Raw genomic sequence first — 18,577 nt, forward strand, 5'->3', positions numbered from 1 at the left:
GCCCGTGCATTTCCTTTGATAGTAGTTTCAAGCTTCCCATATATGCGGATTAACAGCTGCATATGATAATAGAGTGGTGTGAATACCTGCTTGGAGCAGGTCCTAAAATCATAATAGAAGGAGCTTTTAAATGAATGCAGTCAAGCCATCAACAACACTATTCAGGCTAATTATCAGTGTGCCTCAGAACAAAAGACAGTTTGGAATAGCAGCATTAATAATGAGTACTGCGCCAGTTGCAGGACATACCAAAACATTTGAGAAAAGTATCAATATAAACAAAACGTTTTAAACTCATTACATAAAATAAGTACCTAACACGATATGTTAAGATTTCCTTCTTTTGCAATATTTGCAGCTTCTCACTGTCATACTGTTTCTACTTGGTTGCTTTTGGCACAATACTTCTAATACAAACAGAAACAAGCAGACAATGCACACACAAAAACTTTTCACGCATCTCTTTAAAACTACCTCCTGAGTGTGTCCAGATTCTCTTCCTCTCTAAGCTCGCTTTCTCTCTCACACTCAAACATACACAGAAGCAGGCAAATGTGCTCTCTCTCTCTCTCCCTCTCGCTTTCTCTCCCTCTCCCCCTCTCTCGTTTCCTCTCCCTCTCCCCAAAACGTTCACTTGGGATGGTTACAGCACAGCAAGCACAGTGTGAATGTGATTGACAGAGAAGGGCCTTAATGGGCCCTTCTCTATCAAACACAGCAGGGCGTGAATATTCCAAACAGGGACACCCCTTGCATAACGCACGAGCCGCTGCTGAATGGTTCAGCAGTTACTCACCTACGAGCTAGAGAGGCGCTTTGGCTGTTAAGAGTGCAGCAAAGATCTGCTCCACTCTGACTGCCTCGAGCTCCCCAGCACTAGCACCAATTAGCTTACCTTCACTGAGTGCCGGTACTCTCCTTGGCAGTGGAAAAGAGCCGGTACTCTGATCGGTAAAAACATTATAAGCACTGCTTATAATGAAAAATAAACCCCCATCCCAAAACAAGAGTTCAGGTGCTCACCAAGCAAACACCTGCACAAATTAAGCACTGATCAACATATGACAGCTTGTTCTACCACCTTGTAGTGGAGGTACATCTGCCACAACGGGGGACGGAAATTTCTCCTGCAGAACCCTAAATCAGCTCCTTAATGTCTTGGAACTTCCTCAGGTCCCTCATTTGTTTAGAAATGTTTTCATCTGAGAGACTGTATGTGGCAAAATCGGCACCGTTTTAAGTTTCTTTCCTGGCTGCAAAACATTTCTTTTCTGAAGAAGTTATCTTTGTTCTTTAGTTCTTCTTGTGAACTTCGGTGCCTTCTGACATATCCGGGTGTAAGCCCTGATTTTGCATCTGTCCATTCATTAAACCTTTGTGACGTGTGTGGTCCGATCCCTTTCTTTCCTGGCGTTTTATACCTCCCAGTGGTCGATTATCTGTAGGAAGCGATAGTGGGGGTCCTTTAAGATGAGCTGCTCTAGCGGAAGCAGCTTTCACCAGCTAATTCTTACTGAGCTCCACTTCTTTTCTAAGGTGGGAAAGTAATGGCCAAAATTTTGAGACGTCGGCCCTCAGGTGGATTACTATTCCGCAAGGTTGTTGATTTAGACCTCATCCGAGATCAACAATATAAAACGTTCAGAATCAGTGCAAAATTATAAAATGATAGACTTGATAAAAAGCGTCTTTTAGAACAATGGTAAAAAAGTTTTAAAACATTCATACAGTTTATAACACACAAATTCATCAAGTGGTGTTCAAATTAAAACGATCGGCTCTTTAATGATGGATAAATTATATTTAAAACATATGGGGGCATATTATCAAGGACGATGTTAAAATTTATCGCCAGTTTAGCGGCAGTTTTCTGCCACTAAAGCGGCGATAATGGGCTTGATAATATGCCCTTGAGAATTCTAATAGAAGTCCATGTTCTGGTGTGAACATGGGCTTCTATTGGAATTCTCAAGGGCATATTATCAAGCCCATTATCGCCGCTAAACCGGCAATAATTTTAACGCCGTCCTTGATAATATGCCCCATGGGTTTTTATCCAAACAGCCCTAAGACCATCCTTCAGCGCCCCCCCCCCCCCCCAAGCTCTGTTTCCACCTTGAACCTCAAGCGCTGCTGCAGCAATATGCACTTCCGTAGTATGAACCAATGCGAAGAGGGACAAAGAACAGGGGTGGGCTGCAAGTGAAAGAAAAAGATGGCGAAAGAGGACAGTGTAAGACTAGGACAGAGAAAAAACTAAGTGAAAGTCAAAAGAATGGAAAAAGCAAATAAAATAGCCCAACGAAAGGTCAGGAAACAAATATGGTAGCCAAGGAATACAAACTTGGAGAACACATCAGAATGAAAAATAATATGTCAGAAATTAAGTAAAGGTTAAGAGATGAAAGGGGAGAGAAAGGCACTGTAAAAGGCATAGAAAGACCTGCAGAACAAAGCAAAATAAAACAAAAAAGATAAAACGTTTGCTACACAACAGAAAGCAGGGGGAAAAGAGACAAAAAGGAGAGACTGTAAACAAAAAGGAAGCATTGCTTGAAAAGATGACAGGGAACGAAAGAAATGGGATAATAATGAAAACATTACGTAAACTATCGGTAGAATAGGATGGATCTCAGTCTTTCAGATTACACTGTAAAATGGACACTACGTTGGGTAACTGGGGAATTGGGCTAAGAGCTCTAAACATTAATTAAGAAAAACATTTAGTTTATAACTTCTGGTTTGGACAACATGTGTCCCAAAAAAACATCCTGTTCGGAAAGAAAAGTTTGAAATTCAAAATTTGACATTGAAATGTCTTCGACTGGAGTAATAACAAGAAGGCAAGGTATTAGCCAAGATCGAAGATGTGGCCATGACTACAATGAGGAAATTTTAACATTGTTTTCAATAAATGTTTTGCAGGCTAAATGTTTTTGAACTAAATGCAAAATATAAAGACAGTTAATAATTTTTTTTTAAGTTTAAAAGAAAATGTATTTGTTGAAAAGAGAAAACATAATACAATTCTACTAAAGAGTCAAAACCCTGGTACGATGGGAGACTAAATGATGACAGACGCACTCTCAGATTACTGGAACGTCGTTGGAGAGCTGACCCCTCTTCTCATCACCTCAAGCTTCTCAGACTCTCCAGAAACGCTTACTTTAGGAAGATCGGAAAAGCGAAAACCGTCTTCTTCAGATCACAACTAGACGGGGCCAGGAACCGCCCCAAAAAGCTTTTTGATCTTATCAAAACTCAGACCAATAACCCTCCCAATCTCCCTAACCTGATCCCACCCTCTCTTCCCAATTGTGACGAATTTGCCACCTTCTTCGCGACCAAGACGGAATCCATTAAATCAGACCTAAGAAAAGACCTCTTAGTCATTGCCGACCAGAGTAAGAACCCAGCTCTGCCCTTGGCAGAGGCTCAAGAAAATGGCCTCCCAAAATTTAAATTAAAAAACAACGCATCATGGTCCAACTTCAACACCTACAGTGAAGAGCACATATTAAAGACGCTAACTTCTCTGAAACCCTCCAATCACTTCTTAGACCCGCTACCGGCCAATTACCTAAAAGACTTCATTCCTCTAGTCCTACCCCTATGGACTAAGATCATCAACTCTTCCCTTCTTCAAGGATCCATCCCGGACAGCCTGAAAACAGGGCAGGTCTCTCCGATCCTTAAGAAACCTACAGCTGACCCTTCGGACCCAAACAACTATTGCCCAATCTCCAACATCCCATTGCTGGCCAAACTCCTGGAAAAATGTGTTAATTCACAGCTGAACAACCACATTGCTCAATTCAACCTACTTAACCAGTTTCAATCAGGCTTCCGAGCTGATCATAGCACTGAATCGGCCATGACACATATTCTTGACGACGCGCTAAAAATCCTAGACCAAAACGAAGCCTGTTTACTAATTCTTCTCGATCTATCCTCAGCTTTTGACACCGTCAAACACGACAACCTGCTCACTCTCCTGAAAAATAGAATGGGAATACCGGGTTCTGTTTTTAACTGGTTCACCTCCTTCCTGCAAAAGCTTCAAGGTCAACCAATCTCTGTCCAACCCCATGCCAGTCACGCTAGGAGTTCCACAAGGCTCTTCTCTCTCTCCCACCCTTTTCAACCTCTTTATGGAACCACTCACCGATCTTCTCAGCCTTGCCAAAATTCACTTTCACATGTACGCTGACGATACCCAAATATACATCAAGATTCATTCTCTGGAAGACATCAAATCACTCAAATCCACACTAAATAAACCCCAAACCTGGCTGGCCGAAAACCACTTGAAACTAAACTCCCTCAAAACTGAATTCCTCCTAATCGCTCCCCCCAACAAATCTCCAATCATACTGGAATGGATGAAACACCTTACAGCTCTTAATGGTCATCCGCTAGTCGTGGACTCAGCAAAATCTCTGGGGGTCACGCTTGACAGTAACCTAAAGATGCAGAAACATATCAGCGCCGCCACAAAAGGAGCTAACTTCCATCTGAAGACTCTTCGTAAACTAAAACCCTTTTTACCGGCCCAAGATCTAAAACTAGCGGTCCAAGCTCTATTAATCCCTCGTGTGGAATACGGGGCAGTTACCCTTTGCGGCCTTCCGAGAACATCGACAGCCCCACTAAGAGCCACTATCAACTCTGCTGCGAGACTCATCACGGGCTCAAAGAGAAACTCCCACATTTCACCAGACTTGAGAGCACTCAACTGGCTTCCGTTTGAAGCCAGAATCCATCTGAAAATCGCTTGTATGACCCACAAGGCCCTCCACCACAATACCCCCCACTACCTAGCTCAGAAATTGGTGCGCTCTTCGGGCAACAGAGCCTCCAGGAGTGCCAAGACTCTTCTTTTGAAACCACAAAGATTTGCCAAAAAAAAACCTATAACCGATCCTTCTCGGGCATGGCTCCTAGGATCTGGAATGCCTTATCCATTGAAACAAACAAGAATGAACCCTTCTTCTGCCGCATTCAAAAAAGAAGTGAAAGCGATCCTCATGGCTAAACTCACATGAACTTTGTTGCAGTTTTCCGTATATTATGTTTGGTGTCCGTTTGTTTGATACTCTTTAGTTTGTCCGTATGTATAGCTTAATCTTTATGACTTTCAGAACTGCACCTATAACCTGTTAAGCGCTCTGTTACTCGCAAGAGTCTTGTTCGCGCTATATAAAACTTCAAAAACAATAATCATAGCATATTACATAACTATAGAATAATATTGCTTGATCATATGGAGGGAGGGAGAAAGATGAAAGTGAGAAAAGAGAGGGGGACAGAAAGATGGAAAAGGGAGAGGGAAAGTAAATTCCATGTTGACCCTTATAAGCAAAAACAATAGTTATGCATGAAAGTTCCTGCTACATTAAATTAGGCTATAACCATAAGATACAATTATTAAAACCAACAGTATTTATAAAGTCAAGGAGGTTTGGACACTTCCTCAGTGGAGGGGTTATGGGAAGGTGACATTTTAGCTGATACATCTAAGAACTCAGTAACGGGTAACCAACATGTATCCCTTTTAATAGCAAGGAGTGGGTGCACATAGGCCCTATCTAATCTATGGTTGTAGCAAACTGCATACCACCATGCTTGAAAGGATACAGCAGAGGTATCTTTCCATGACTTAGTGATTTGTTGAAACGCAACAGCTATGAGTAGATCAAGAATACAGATATCAGTGACATGAGAGGGCCAAACTTTGGAGATGCTACCTAGAAAAATATGTGAAAGAGAGAAGGGAATATGGGTGTGACAAATAGTGTTAATTTTTTGCCAAACTCAGGTCCCAAAAATATGAATGGTTGGCCATTCAAATAACATGTGTTTGAGATCCGCTGATAAGGCAGCACAAGACCAACAAGTAGAGAGGATGGTAGAGTCAATAGTATGTTGTTTAGCTGGGAGTTAACAATTTTTAAATACAATCAGAGAGATCTTTGTATATGGTTAGCCTCTAACCCTGTTTCTTTCTCGATTTTTATAATCACCTGACTGTAGACTAAGACGGTGAAAAATTAATGATTGTGTTCCCTTAAAAATGATCAGCCAAGACTCATGTGCACGGCGATACAGCCAAAATCCATACAAATGAAGACAACATTTTACTTGTACTCCACCATGAACTATCTTGAGAGGCCACTTTCCTGGAGTTCTCTACAATTACGGCGTTGGAAGGAGTTTCTTGTTTAATTCATTGGTTTTTCTGTTCAAAAGATAAGCATGTTTTGCCAATCGTGCTCCTAATCTAGGAAATTGGTTTACAACATTTTCCACAGTCTGTAAATCCCTTGCCGTGATTTTCCACTCCAGTGTAGAAAAAACCATAATTTTAAAGCCAAAATCGTTCTGGTCGTCACAGCTGCTATCCCATGATTGTTGTTCATGCTTGGGCATGTTTCCTCCTTTTGGGTAGTTTGAAAATCTTCCCATAACAGTGAGCACAAGTCATTCCTTGGAGTAATTGCACTACTCTTAGTAATGAACCCCATTTCATTCCCACTTGCACAGCACTCCCTGTGTTGCATGTAAATCTGTGTATCCTGGTTGGCAAAACGAAGGGAGTGAGGATGAGCGGGGATGTGAATGGCTGGGTGCTCGGCGTGACACCTTGTTGACATCCACTCAGCCCTCGTATTTCAGAGCTGTGGCACATCCATAGGCCCTGAGGACCAGGAAAATAACTTTTTACTAATTAAGGAACCAGAGATTAAGAATCGGGTGTAGTAGAATTATTGCAACAACTTTTTATGTTCTTCTTAGTTTGCGCCAGCAGCATTGTTTTTGGCTAGGCGTATGTCAGATTATCAACAAGAATATCAGTGTGCAAAAAAAATTGTAAACTAAATATCTACTACCAAAGTATTGTGACGGTATTATAGATTTATTATTCGTAACTCCAAATTCAAGTCACTATGGGCCTGATTAGGAGGTCAGGTACCGCCACTGACAGGGCGTCGGTGGCGGTCTGTCAGACATCCAGAGTATCGGTCCGACCGCCGGATTACAATGCCAGTGGTCAGAGCGATTTGGTCTGGGGGAAAGACTGCCGCCTCTGACGGGCCTAATGAGCCTGTCGGGGCTACGGTCGGAGCCTAATCCCTACAATGGGGGCAGTGCCTGTGGAGGCAACACAGTAGGGATTAGGATGTTCCTTTCACTCTGCCTTTACATGGTGGTCCGACCGCCATGTAAAGGCAGACAGAACAGGATTTTGGGGGCCCCTAGCAGGGCCTCTGTCCCCTGTGGGCCTCTCCTATAGGGCCAGGGGGTACATGTGGTGCCCCCCACCCCCAACATCCATGCATGGTGCCTGGCACACGGCGCATGGCTGTTTGTAAACATCCCTTTTTCTACTGCAGCTTGTGCTGCAGCCCTTTTTTTTAAGGCCGCAGCACAAGCCACATTAAAAAAAGGTTTGTTTATGACCCTGCACACCCGGTCGTATTGTATGTATGTATGTATAGATATATATATATAGAGAGAGAGAGTACTTTTAATCTCTGCACATTGATTCCTTTAGATATTGTGGTAGTATACTGCACTGGCCACGATGTTGTTTGTGAACTGAACTCCTTCTCTCTTCAGGAGCCACAGGAGGAGCTTCCCTGCACCTTCGCCTCCTCTCCGAATCATGTGGTGGAAACTGCTCAGCCTCCTGCTGATCTGAACGATCCGGACAAGTGCCTTCCGCGCACCATCTCCCTGCGCAACTCCATTACCAAAAGTAGGAGAGCCCTAGGGATCCTTCCCTGTCTGGCACTACCTCTCCCCTCTGTTCTAACATTGCTCTTTCTGCCCAGCACCACTTCTGCTTATTTTTTCAATCTCCGTCAGTAAAGTTGAGAGAGCTACAGTATTCCGTGGGCTGTGGAGCTGCCTCTCTCTCTCACTACCTCTCTCATCCTCCCTCCTCCTCCTCAGCTCATCTCTCCCACTCTACCTACATCTCTCCCCTTGATTTTCTTCTCTCTCTATCTCTCTCCTCTTCCTCTTTCTTTCTTTTAGACCATCCCTCGCTCACTTCTTTTCCTGGATGTCCCCTTTCTTACCCTCTCTTCTTCCTTCTTCCTTCTTGCTCTTTTATTTTTCCTTTCTATGCCACACTACCATGAAGCATAAACTACCTCTGCATCAATGTCCTCTTTCATTTTGATCATATATTTTCTGCGTCCCAACTTTCTTCTCTTGTACTTGGCTTCTCATCCCAATATTGTGCCTTCCTCTCTCCTTCTGCAGTCCTGTCCGAGGCCCCTGAGCCCTTGGAGGAAGAGTGGCAGCGTATTTCCGACCTGGCGCTAACTTGCAATAGCATCCTGGAGGCCATGTCCAAGGAAGGTAAGTGGACGAGAGGACCCCTTTTCACCAAATGGGAGACTTGGATCAATCCAACTTGTGTGGATACAGTTGCAGCCAACAGGTCCACTTTACCATGACACAGATTCAGTTACCTTTGCCATGACCAGCAGATTCAGCTGCAGATAAACCGGATTAAACCCAACTGAAGTCAATATCGTTCGACTTACCTGTGCTCTGTCTCTTTTCCCTGCACCTCCCTCTGCCAGCTTTTCCTTGATTCAAAAGTGCTTTTCATAGACGTCTGTGGTTTGTTGAAGTACGTACTTTCTCCAGACCCTAATTTTGTCATTGTTTCTAGTGGTCGAATTTGGAGATTGTTTTTCTATAAATAAGGCCCAAAAGCAGTGTTTTATCCTAGTAACACTATTGAATTGTTACTTTTTGAAGTGATAAATATAACAAAGTTAGGTAATGTCTTATTTCGTATCCAGAGCGGTACCGGTGATGTGCCAATTTCAGATTGACCTGAAAGCATTTTGGCTTCATTCCACTGCTTCCTAGTTGGAAAGTTTTGGCTGACATTGTGCCTAATGTTGCTATGAACTTGTTCAGGTATCTTGCCATAGATTGTGGTATGAGTTATTTTATTTGAGTGTTTCTTGCGAACAGATATTCACTATGAAGTTAAGTGACATGACTTTTCCAGATACATTTTAATGCCTTGCTTTTTTTCCAATGCCAGGGCAGCAGACAGATGTTGGAGATGCAATACCGACGACTGGCGGGAGAGCCCCTGTGCAACGGAAGCCGAGGGACGAGTATGACCCTCATTCTCTTTTGACCGTAGACACAGCAAGGCTTCCCTTATACACAAGGCCAGCTTTCCTCAATGGACTCTGTGAAACGTCTTCCATGGGCACAGACTTCCCACTCACAGAAGTGACCAGAATTCTCCTCTAGAAACTATAATTCTCTTGTAGTTATAGCAGGCCAACTGCATAGACAAAGTTATAGATCCTTTCTTACCAGACATGGTCATCTAGATTGCCCACTAGCTTAGACAAAGACTGCCATTTCCTAATGAACAGTACCTAACTTCACAATAGTTAACTTTCAACTTTCCATATGTATGCAACCAGACATCCTCATGTACGCTGACATTCTTCCCTTAAGGTCAGTTACTCAATATGTTCATAGCTAGGGGGCTATATGTAAATGGCCAGAATCTCATTTAGACTTGAGCAGGACTCCTTTGTAGACATGACTTTGCCTTCCTTCCTCTACCGTCAGCTAAAATCTCCCTGATCAGTATAATGACTTGAGCTGCTTCCCCTATGGATATAGAAAGAATACACAGGAAGGTGACGGTGAGGTTTGGTGTAGGTGGCAAGAGGGCTAGGTCCGAAATTTATAAGAACCATTTGACTCAAACTCAGAACAGACCTTCCCCTGGGATGAACGGCAAGCATTCTACGAATGAATTAATGTATGCAGGAATTCCATAGACACTCCTGTCTCACGGAATGTTTAGGTTCTTTGCAGACATGTTATACATTTTCTCCAGAGATTCTACAATAGACATGGTTAAGTGGGCCCTATAAATTCCATTGGCACATTCTGCAGATAGGATCAGTTTTCCATTATACCCACAACTGGGCTCCTGCAGTGTCCTTGTACTGGGCCTCTCTCAAGTACACTCATTCCGACCTTACCTCAGTGGATCCGGCCTATACTTCTCCCACTGGGGGCAGCCTGAGCTTTCCATCACATTTTCCCTTGATGGACAAGGGCTGGACTTCTCCCAATGGGTATTGATTGTGATGGTCTTCCATTAGCCTACAAACAATTGGCTCCCTGCAATGGTTACATCCTAGACGTCCTTCAAATTACATAGCCTGGGCATCTCCTAATATATATAGCTTATCTGTATCTCATGCTGTATCTCATTATTTTAAGTGCTTCCAAAGTCAGGATGTGGCCTATATTCTGACAAAACCTGTGTTAATATGGAGCCATAATTGGATCAGATACAAACTCATACGGTAGCACACGTTTTAAGAAGAACTTGGCGGCTGGTTGAACGAGTTTCCTCCGATCAAGACATCCTTTTCCCCAAGCCCCACTTTGCCCATGAGTCTTAAACCCATCGTATATGCATTTTTGCTTTTTTACTTCTACTCAACGCAAGCTCTTGCATCCACTTTTGATAAAAGAGGGTGTCAGCCAAAGCAAATCAGATTTTTCCAATTTTTATTAACACTACCTAATCCACTATTTTGCTTTTTGGTTTCAATATTCCTTATTACAGGACTTCATTTGAGGAAGTTTTGTGATAAGTATCCTTGGTGCTTTTGTTTCTGAAAAAAAAAGATAATTTTATCTTTATGTGTAGCGTTACCAGAAATATCCCAAGAAAGAGTAACAGAACATGAGAATCGTCATATGGAGTACACCAACTGTCATGACCAATAATGTAGCACTTTGAATTTAAATACTTTATCATTTTTATAGATTTTTAAAAACTTTGTAACGTATTTTATGCTGTGTTTTCATAATTCTACAAATTTAAATTAACAGTTTTAATGATGAGATATTTCCCAGTCCTCCCACCACTACCTCGCCAAACTACTGCAACTTTACAAGCTGTTCAGCCGGTGCACTCCCACTACATCTGAAGTCATTACATCCCAGGCACTGCATTGGTAGTCCCTATAATATATGTATAAATTAAAACATAATACTTGAAATAGAGGTAAGGTTTACAACATAAAAAATAACATTGGCAATTAAAATTAATTGAAATATAAAAAGTATTAATTGAATTAATATATTATATTAAGTAGGTGGTGGGTGTTCCCGCCCATAACAGAAAAAAGGGGTTGAGGGGGGCCAAGTACAAGAACATTAATAATTTAAAAAATCTACACGCATATAAATATAATATATTTTATATTTAATAAAAGGAGTTATTATTCCCTCCACCTAATACAAACGTGTTCACTCCAAATGTATTCTTTAATGCGATGCAGTGACATACAAACGTTGAGTTACCTATAGAAAAATCCCTAAAAGTCTTTTCATCTGCCTGGTGAAACAAAAGCATTTTTTTTGCTACGACACTACATTTACTCATCTCCTTCTTTCAAACCACCTTCCACTACCTTTTTGTCTACAAGATACCCATGTAAGATTTCAAAAACACACACATACTGGAGTGTTCTGCCAGACTTATGGTCCAAATCCCAGATAGTTACCAAGACAAATCGCAAAAAGTCATCACTCCTAGCTCTTCACTGTTGTTTTTGTATACCGTAATCTTCTGTAACTCCTCCCCTTATGCAGCCCCCTAAGCACAAATTCTGTGGAAATACAATAAAATAAAATAAATACAACCACTAATAAAGCCTAGTGTACCTTAGTGCATTACATTGCGTTCTAAAATCAGGGATGCACTTTTCAGTGTTCTGGCCTCTTACTGTGGACTCCTTCTCACCACACAGTAGTCAAGGTTTTTCCACGAGAGACCAGTGTTGCCGACTTCAGTTGACATGAGGAAGCCCAATACTGTGTAGACTAGATACTATTCTGCCATCTTGACTCTGGCTGATCACCTCTTGCCCTCCTCTTCCCTCCGACAGGACTGCCGCCAAGAACCTGTCGGAGAAGGTGTCCCAACTGGAGACAATGCTCAAGAAATTGCAGATCGACCTGCAGAAGGTATTGAGGGGATCAATGGGGGAGCAGTGGGAGATTGGAAGAGGATTATGAGAAAAGAAAAATTAGGCATAAGGGAAGAAGAGAGAGGGCTTTTGCACAGAAGAGAGGGAAGCACATGATGGGTGGAACTGGATAGTTTTTCATCGGGTCTAGTATATTTTATCGCACACCCAGGCTTGGCTTGGAGTCCCTGCGTTAGTTCATTTCCCTTGATTTCCTTGCACCCCCTTAGTTGTTATGCCAGTGGGCATTTGCAGCTCCTTAGTTAAAAATCTTTGATGGGGGGATTCTGTTTTTGCACATTTGCTGAGGAATCAAGCAATTGAAGGAGGGCTCCATGAAGGGAAGGAATTTAGTGCAACAAACTACATTTTAGACAAGGTGTCATGTAGAAGTTTACAGATGTCTTAACATGGGATTGCCAGCATGCTAACCAGAGCTAATGCCAAAGTCAGAAATGAGATTCCTTTTTTAGAAGAGGGTGATCAGGAGTGAAGCACTGTACTCTGAGCTTACAGAAGACAGGCAGAGATGCTGAGGGTGGTACACCGAGCATGCATGATGTGTTAAGAGTGAACTGAAAGTGCATTTCTCAGAAAGCCAGCAGCTCTAGTTCTGGCATGGAATGACTCCAAAGTGGGTCTAACCTGGTCTTGAAGATCCAAGTGTCAGCTCTGCTTCCAGGGGAGTGGTTGCAGACAAAGAACCAGTTCCGATTTGCCAACCCCTCCGTGTGTATGTGTTTAGCAGGGGTTACTGGATCTGCCTGTCTGTCTAAGAGTCCCTGCTGTGTAGCACAAACTCATCTTCTCACCATGCCTGAGAACAGCAAAGATGCTTTTAGACCTCAGGTTAAGGACTCTTCCGTGATAGAATAATGTCTTAAATGGCTGACCAGCTGGTTATATCGTTACCTGGTTAGGACAGCACAACAAAGGAGTCGTAGTCAGCATCTGCAAAGCACGCTCGTTCATTTCAGAAGGGTCATGGGGCCTCCTTTTCTCATATACAAAATAGCTGCTGTGATGTCCTTGCCTACCAAGGGAAAAGGCAGGCAGTGGAAAGGTTGAACAGTGTGAACTTTGGCAAAGAGCCATTCTCTGCTGGAGCACATCATTTAATGGCTAGTAATAGTTTCAGTGCCCCACACAACATTTTCAGGGGTGATAGCTGCTACAATAGGGGCTGGTAGGGGTTTGGTGATATACCTATATTTTAAAAAAACGTGAGGCTAGCTGCATCTACTAGACATCCAGCTGAAAGTTTCAGTAAAAGGAAAACAACTTTCATCATGTACAAAAATATTTAAATTCAAAATATGACCCTTATCTATGATAGAATCTTGATCTATCAATTCGACCTCCAGACAATACCACAGTAGCGCAGAATAGGAAACGCCTCCTCAAGGCGCTTGATTAGGAATAGGGATAAGGGAGATGGTGGGGGAGAAAACAGAAGAGAAGAGATGGCAGCGAGACGTTGATGGAAAAGCCTGAGGACAGAAGGAAAAAGTTACTTTTGAATTGATTTAAAAAAGGAGAGTATTAATATAGTACAGTCTGACCTCCCCTCCCCATTTCTCTCTCCCCGGGGCAGGAGAAGGAAGATAAAGCCCTCCTTCAGGCTGAGGTGCAGAGCCTGCGACAGAACAACCAGCGACTGGAGAAGGAGTCACAGAGTACTGCTGCCCAGCTTGTCAAAGTTACAGAGATGCTGTGCAGCTCTAGCGGGGGTAAGGAGCTCTGAGACCCCCCTGGCATTAGGTGGTGAAGGACAGACAGGACATAACACATGGGTCCACAAGACCATGTTCGTGTGGGGAAGAGTTTACTCTGTCTATCACAGGCGGAAGGGAAAACTGGGTCCACAACACCCTTCGAAGATGCTGGACTTAAAACTACCACTCTCGTGCCACATGACCACTGTATGCAGATCAGTTAACCACAAGATGACAGCAGTAGTTTAAAAGTGGCACAGGGTGTACACTTTGGACATTTACCCCATATGTCATCCATCTGAATTAGTCAGAATCTGCCATTGAACTTTTTGGCCATGAAGTAGAATGTCTCATGACAGATTGCTTAGTTCTGGCCAGGACATCCTTGTGAATGCGCATGGCTGAAACATATAAACACCTATATTGACCAGACACCATGGAAAGAGGGATTCCAGGATCATCAACTTACTGTTTCTTCCTCCTCAACGGAATGGTCGGTGGGGAACGGTGGAACTCATCTCAACCCTGTCTCCTTGTGAGGCGGTATCAGAGTTTGTATGTCTCCACATACGAGGGTCTTCTTTTGTTTCTTCCTCTAAGATTCCTGTGGAGCATGGGATGCACTGGACCGAAGGCCCTTCAGCCACTCTGTTAATGTCTTGATAGACCAAAACATTAGCGAACAAACAACCAAGGGTCTCAAGAATCACAAGAGATCCCCTGGAATGTCATCAGACTACATGCATACTCAGGGAATCTTGCAGCGTCTTGTTGACACCCCAGGGCACCTTGCCGGGTAGGTGGATCATCTCAACGGGGTTCACTAAACCTAGAAACCTGTATTGAATCATGACATGTGGGATCTCCTGATCAGAGGTTCCATTGTGATGTTATATTTTGTGGTTGATTTTTGGGGCCATGATGGTTGGGAGGTTTCAATGATTTTGCCTCATTGTTGTAGGTTATCTCGCTAACTCGCAGTACACTGATTATTCACTGGGAAAGAGATTCAATCTAAATTAGCCAAATCATTGCTCTCAATGAAATTAGGATTATTTATGGCTGTTTAACTGAGCTAGGGACCTAGGTGACTACCATAATATTCCAGAATCTTTCAAAGATTTCCTGTCCTTCAGAACATTCCACCTCCTTTAGAGGAACCTGTTACTCTCAGAGACATTGATCTCACTTCAGCATCCACCAACCTCTAGAGGAGTTGTGACCTCTGAGGGAAAGTGGGCCTTCGAAAACTATTTGAACTGAGTAGCCCTGGTAACGAAATATCAACGGGTGCTGCAAATCGGGACAATGGGGCAATGGTAGAGTTATATGTTGGTTCCAGTACTGGGATAGAAGAGGCACACTAAGTCAGTATTGGAATATGGGTCAGGACTAAGACACATTGGTAATGCAGGCATTGGGCCGCCCTGCCAGGACATAAGCCTCTGGCATTGGGTTGAGGAAATTACACTAGAGAGCAGGTCAGGATTAACATACACTGTTAGAGCACCATGTGGGGCCAGTACTATAAAGGCATAAAATGCTATCGATCAGGAACGAGGTGTATGGGCAGGGCTGTATGTGGGTTCCAGTATTGAAGTTGCAGGGGTTGGACGGAACAGAGGTGACCCGCTGTAGATATGTGCCCAACCCATTATGAGAAAAGCAGGGCTGATGCGAGTGGTGCTGGAAGGAACCAGTCCACAACCCGGTACTGGAATAGCAGGATTGCTGCAGACGTGGATTGAGGTGCACTGGTCAAGCGTGGGGACCCAGTATTGGAACAGCAGGGGGTTGCTTCGGGTCATGATGCGAACCAATCACCCTTGTTGGCCGACATTCATATATTAATTTTGTTCCAGCTGTTAGGGAACCACTATTGACAAAATAGGAATTTGAAGGTCTGGGTTAAGTTGAATTGATGAGTTGTAAAGGTGGTATCAGTAGTACAGTAGTACATATCAAACTTGATGTGCATTGGTTCAGGAGTGTGTGTTCCAGTACTGAAAAGGTAAGTTATTATAGGTGAAGAATGAGTTGCTTTGGCAGAGGTGTGTGCAGCTCACTTTATTGGAATTTCAAGGAAAGCAGAGGGTCACCATTGTGTGCACTAGCAGGGCAGTGCACAAATGTATGATGTTTCATCGTGGTCTTCACACCACGATACTTTTACAATGCAGTAATTACAGCGCAAGTCATTACAACGACTTGCGCTGGTGGGCGCTGGACTTAGGAATAGTATGATTTACTATTCCAACTCCAGCCTACGTAACAGTAGAGAAGGTTTTGGAATAGTAAATCATACTGTTCCTTAGTGTATAGCGCCATCCAGCGCAAGTCGTTACTACTTGTGTTGTAATAGCCACGTTGTAAACGTATTTCGGTGATAAGATCGTGTTGTAACGGATGTCTCCCCAGTGCACGGATCAGGGGATGCTGCAGTCCACCAATGGACGCATGAGCTGACAACTTGTGCTTCCCATTACTGGAAAATGAGTGGTATTGCAGGTAAGGACTAAAGAGCATTGGTAGAGCTGTTTATGAATCCCAGTAGTATAGAAGAGGGTTCTTCAAGGCAGGACTGAGAAGCATTGGCTGAGATCTTTGTGTAGCTCCCGGTATTTGAAGAGATATTGCCGGTCACGATTTGGGTGTACAAGCAGAGCTTCATGTCTACCCCAGTACTGGAACAGTATGGGCACTGTACGTCAAGATGAGGTGTAACAATCCCCCCCTAACCGAAACAACTCAGTTCATTAACATTAGTTTCTATCCATCCGAACAGTGCTGGATCTGAGTTGAGCTTGAAAAAAAGGAAAACAATTGTACAGGTGTATAAATGTGGAAGCTGTGATTCCGAGGAAGTGGACCTTCGAGCCCTCGGCGTACATTACTGTATGTATAGGTCATTGTTTGTACATTCAAAAGTGTTTAATATGAGGAATTATTTTTTTTAAGAGAGAACAATATGTGGTTTGTTTTGCAATAAAACTGGTTTATTTTGCTGCAGCTGTCTGGGGCGGAGGGAGCCATTTCCCCTTGAAGCAAAGATCCATCACCCCTAGTGGCCAGATGATTCCAAACTTGGCTTCGGTGGTGCTTATGGTTCCATTTGGGCTATGCTTCCCTATTGGGTTAGGCTACAGAGGTCAATTTATGCCACTTTTAGGAATACCCTGGCTGCATAAGGATAGGGGGAATTGCTTTGGGGAGCCCCAGTCAGTGTAACTCTGGCTCTCATTCACTGTGAATTTAGTGACAGTTGTGACGCGACCATCTCTCTCCAAGATTGCATATCTTTTGTCAACAGACGGCCTGTAACATGCCCTCCATTATTTTACATACTCCTCTCCCCTCCTCCATTCCCTCACAAGCCCTCCCTTTCTCCTCCATTCTGTCACATTCCTTGCCTATCTTCTGCTATTTCTACCACACATTTTGACTTCCTTCTCTTACAGACTAGCCCTCTCAATGTCCATTTTGTAACAAATACTTCTCCATTCCATTGCTGCCCCCTCCCTTCTATCACACATCCACCAATCCCAGGCCTGCCACAGGTTTTTTGTGTGCGGATGGGGCCTGCGTGAATACTAAATGCAGGGTCCACTTCTTCCATTTATGCCAGGTGGCACGAGCACTTGACTCTGAGTATAACAAAATGTCCTCCAGGGGAGGTGAACACGGCAGCCACGCCATTTGGCACCATCCAATGGCAGCTCATCATTACACACAAAAAAATCAGGCTTGCTTTAAAAATCTTTAAATAGCTTTTGCAGTAGAAGAGTAAAGCAGGGTAAAAGTAGACCTTGGGACTCAGTGCTCCCTTTGCCCAGATCTCCCCCTTGCATTCCCTCACACTCTCTCTCCCCTTTATTCTTGAAACCCCCCCTCTTCTACTTTGCACTGTCATACACCTCTGTTCTTCCATCAACCGTGCATAGTGTCATGCATCCTGCATCTCTCCCACTCTTTCACACACCCTCTCTTTCGAATCCCCTATTCAGCCCCCCTCTCCATTCTTCCACACATCGGCCCTTTCCCTCCTTGATTCTCTTAAGCACCTTCCATATCGGCACTCCCACTCCTCCACTCTAATAGACGCCCTCAACTAGCAGATTAGCTCCCTGTGTCTCTCTGGTTCCAAACACCATCAAAGTATCAAAAACTACTTACAGAAACGTCTTCTAGGTCGGTTTTAAATCGTGATAGAATGTTAAGGGCCTAATCAGCCCAATACTGAGAGTGGGTCAGCATTCTATACCCACTGGTCTCATGGGGACTTCTATACAAGTCCTTTCGCTTTTAAAGTGGGCACTGGATGATCCCTGGCCTTCTTTATGGGAGTGATCGAGACTGCAATGTCAGCATATTGCCTAAATAATGTTAGTAGGGCAGCTTGGTATTCCAGGAGTGGAATTTGGGTATTCGGCTTCTGGCCTCGTCCTCCGCCTGGAGACGTCGCACTGTCACACACTGTGTAAATAGGGATTTCACCTGTTATTTTTTTTACTTTTCAAAGGCTTTGATAAGGGCCATTTTTCTTAGAAATTAATGTAATGATATTTAAGATGCTTCCCTGTGCAATAAAAGGTCAATATGCAACGTCATTCGGTGTCTGTCTTGTGGTCTTTTGCACACGCTGTACTCTAATTTGCAGATATAAATACTGATTGCAAGCCATGCCATGGGACTGGACAAGTGTGCAATAAGTGTGAGCTTTACTGTGATTGCGGGGAAAAAATCCTTGAACTCACTGTTATTTTATTGACAGAAGGAAGTGGTGATTGTAAGCCCAACACCCATTAGCTTAAC

The 18,577-nt window shown here is 43.3% G+C and overlaps 1 protein-coding gene across 2 annotated transcripts in view; it reads left to right on the forward strand.

Annotated features, from left to right (window-relative positions):
- SIPA1 (signal-induced proliferation-associated 1) overlaps positions 1 to 18,372 on the forward strand; it is a 229,611-nt gene extending 211,239 nt beyond the window's left edge. Inside the window, exons 12-16 of one of the 2 annotated variants that reach the window (XM_085625838.1) lie at positions 7,621 to 7,759; positions 8,272 to 8,370; positions 9,074 to 9,149; positions 11,970 to 12,048; positions 13,645 to 18,372. In XM_085625838.1, coding sequence (XP_085481964.1) covers positions 7,621 to 7,759; positions 8,272 to 8,370; positions 9,074 to 9,149; positions 11,970 to 12,048; positions 13,645 to 13,794 — 543 coding nt within the window. In that variant the 3' untranslated portion in view covers positions 13,795 to 18,372. The remainder of the gene's footprint in view (positions 1 to 7,620; positions 7,760 to 8,271; positions 8,371 to 9,073; positions 9,150 to 11,969; positions 12,049 to 13,644) is intronic. The other variant, XM_085625839.1, reaches the window with a different exon arrangement.
- Positions 18,373 to 18,577: the final 205 nt, after the last annotated feature.

The sequence above is a fragment of the Triturus cristatus genome, chromosome 9 (assembly GCF_964204655.1).
Source record: "Triturus cristatus chromosome 9, aTriCri1.1, whole genome shotgun sequence".
In the NCBI taxonomy this organism is placed as follows: domain Eukaryota; kingdom Metazoa; phylum Chordata; class Amphibia; order Caudata; family Salamandridae; genus Triturus; species Triturus cristatus.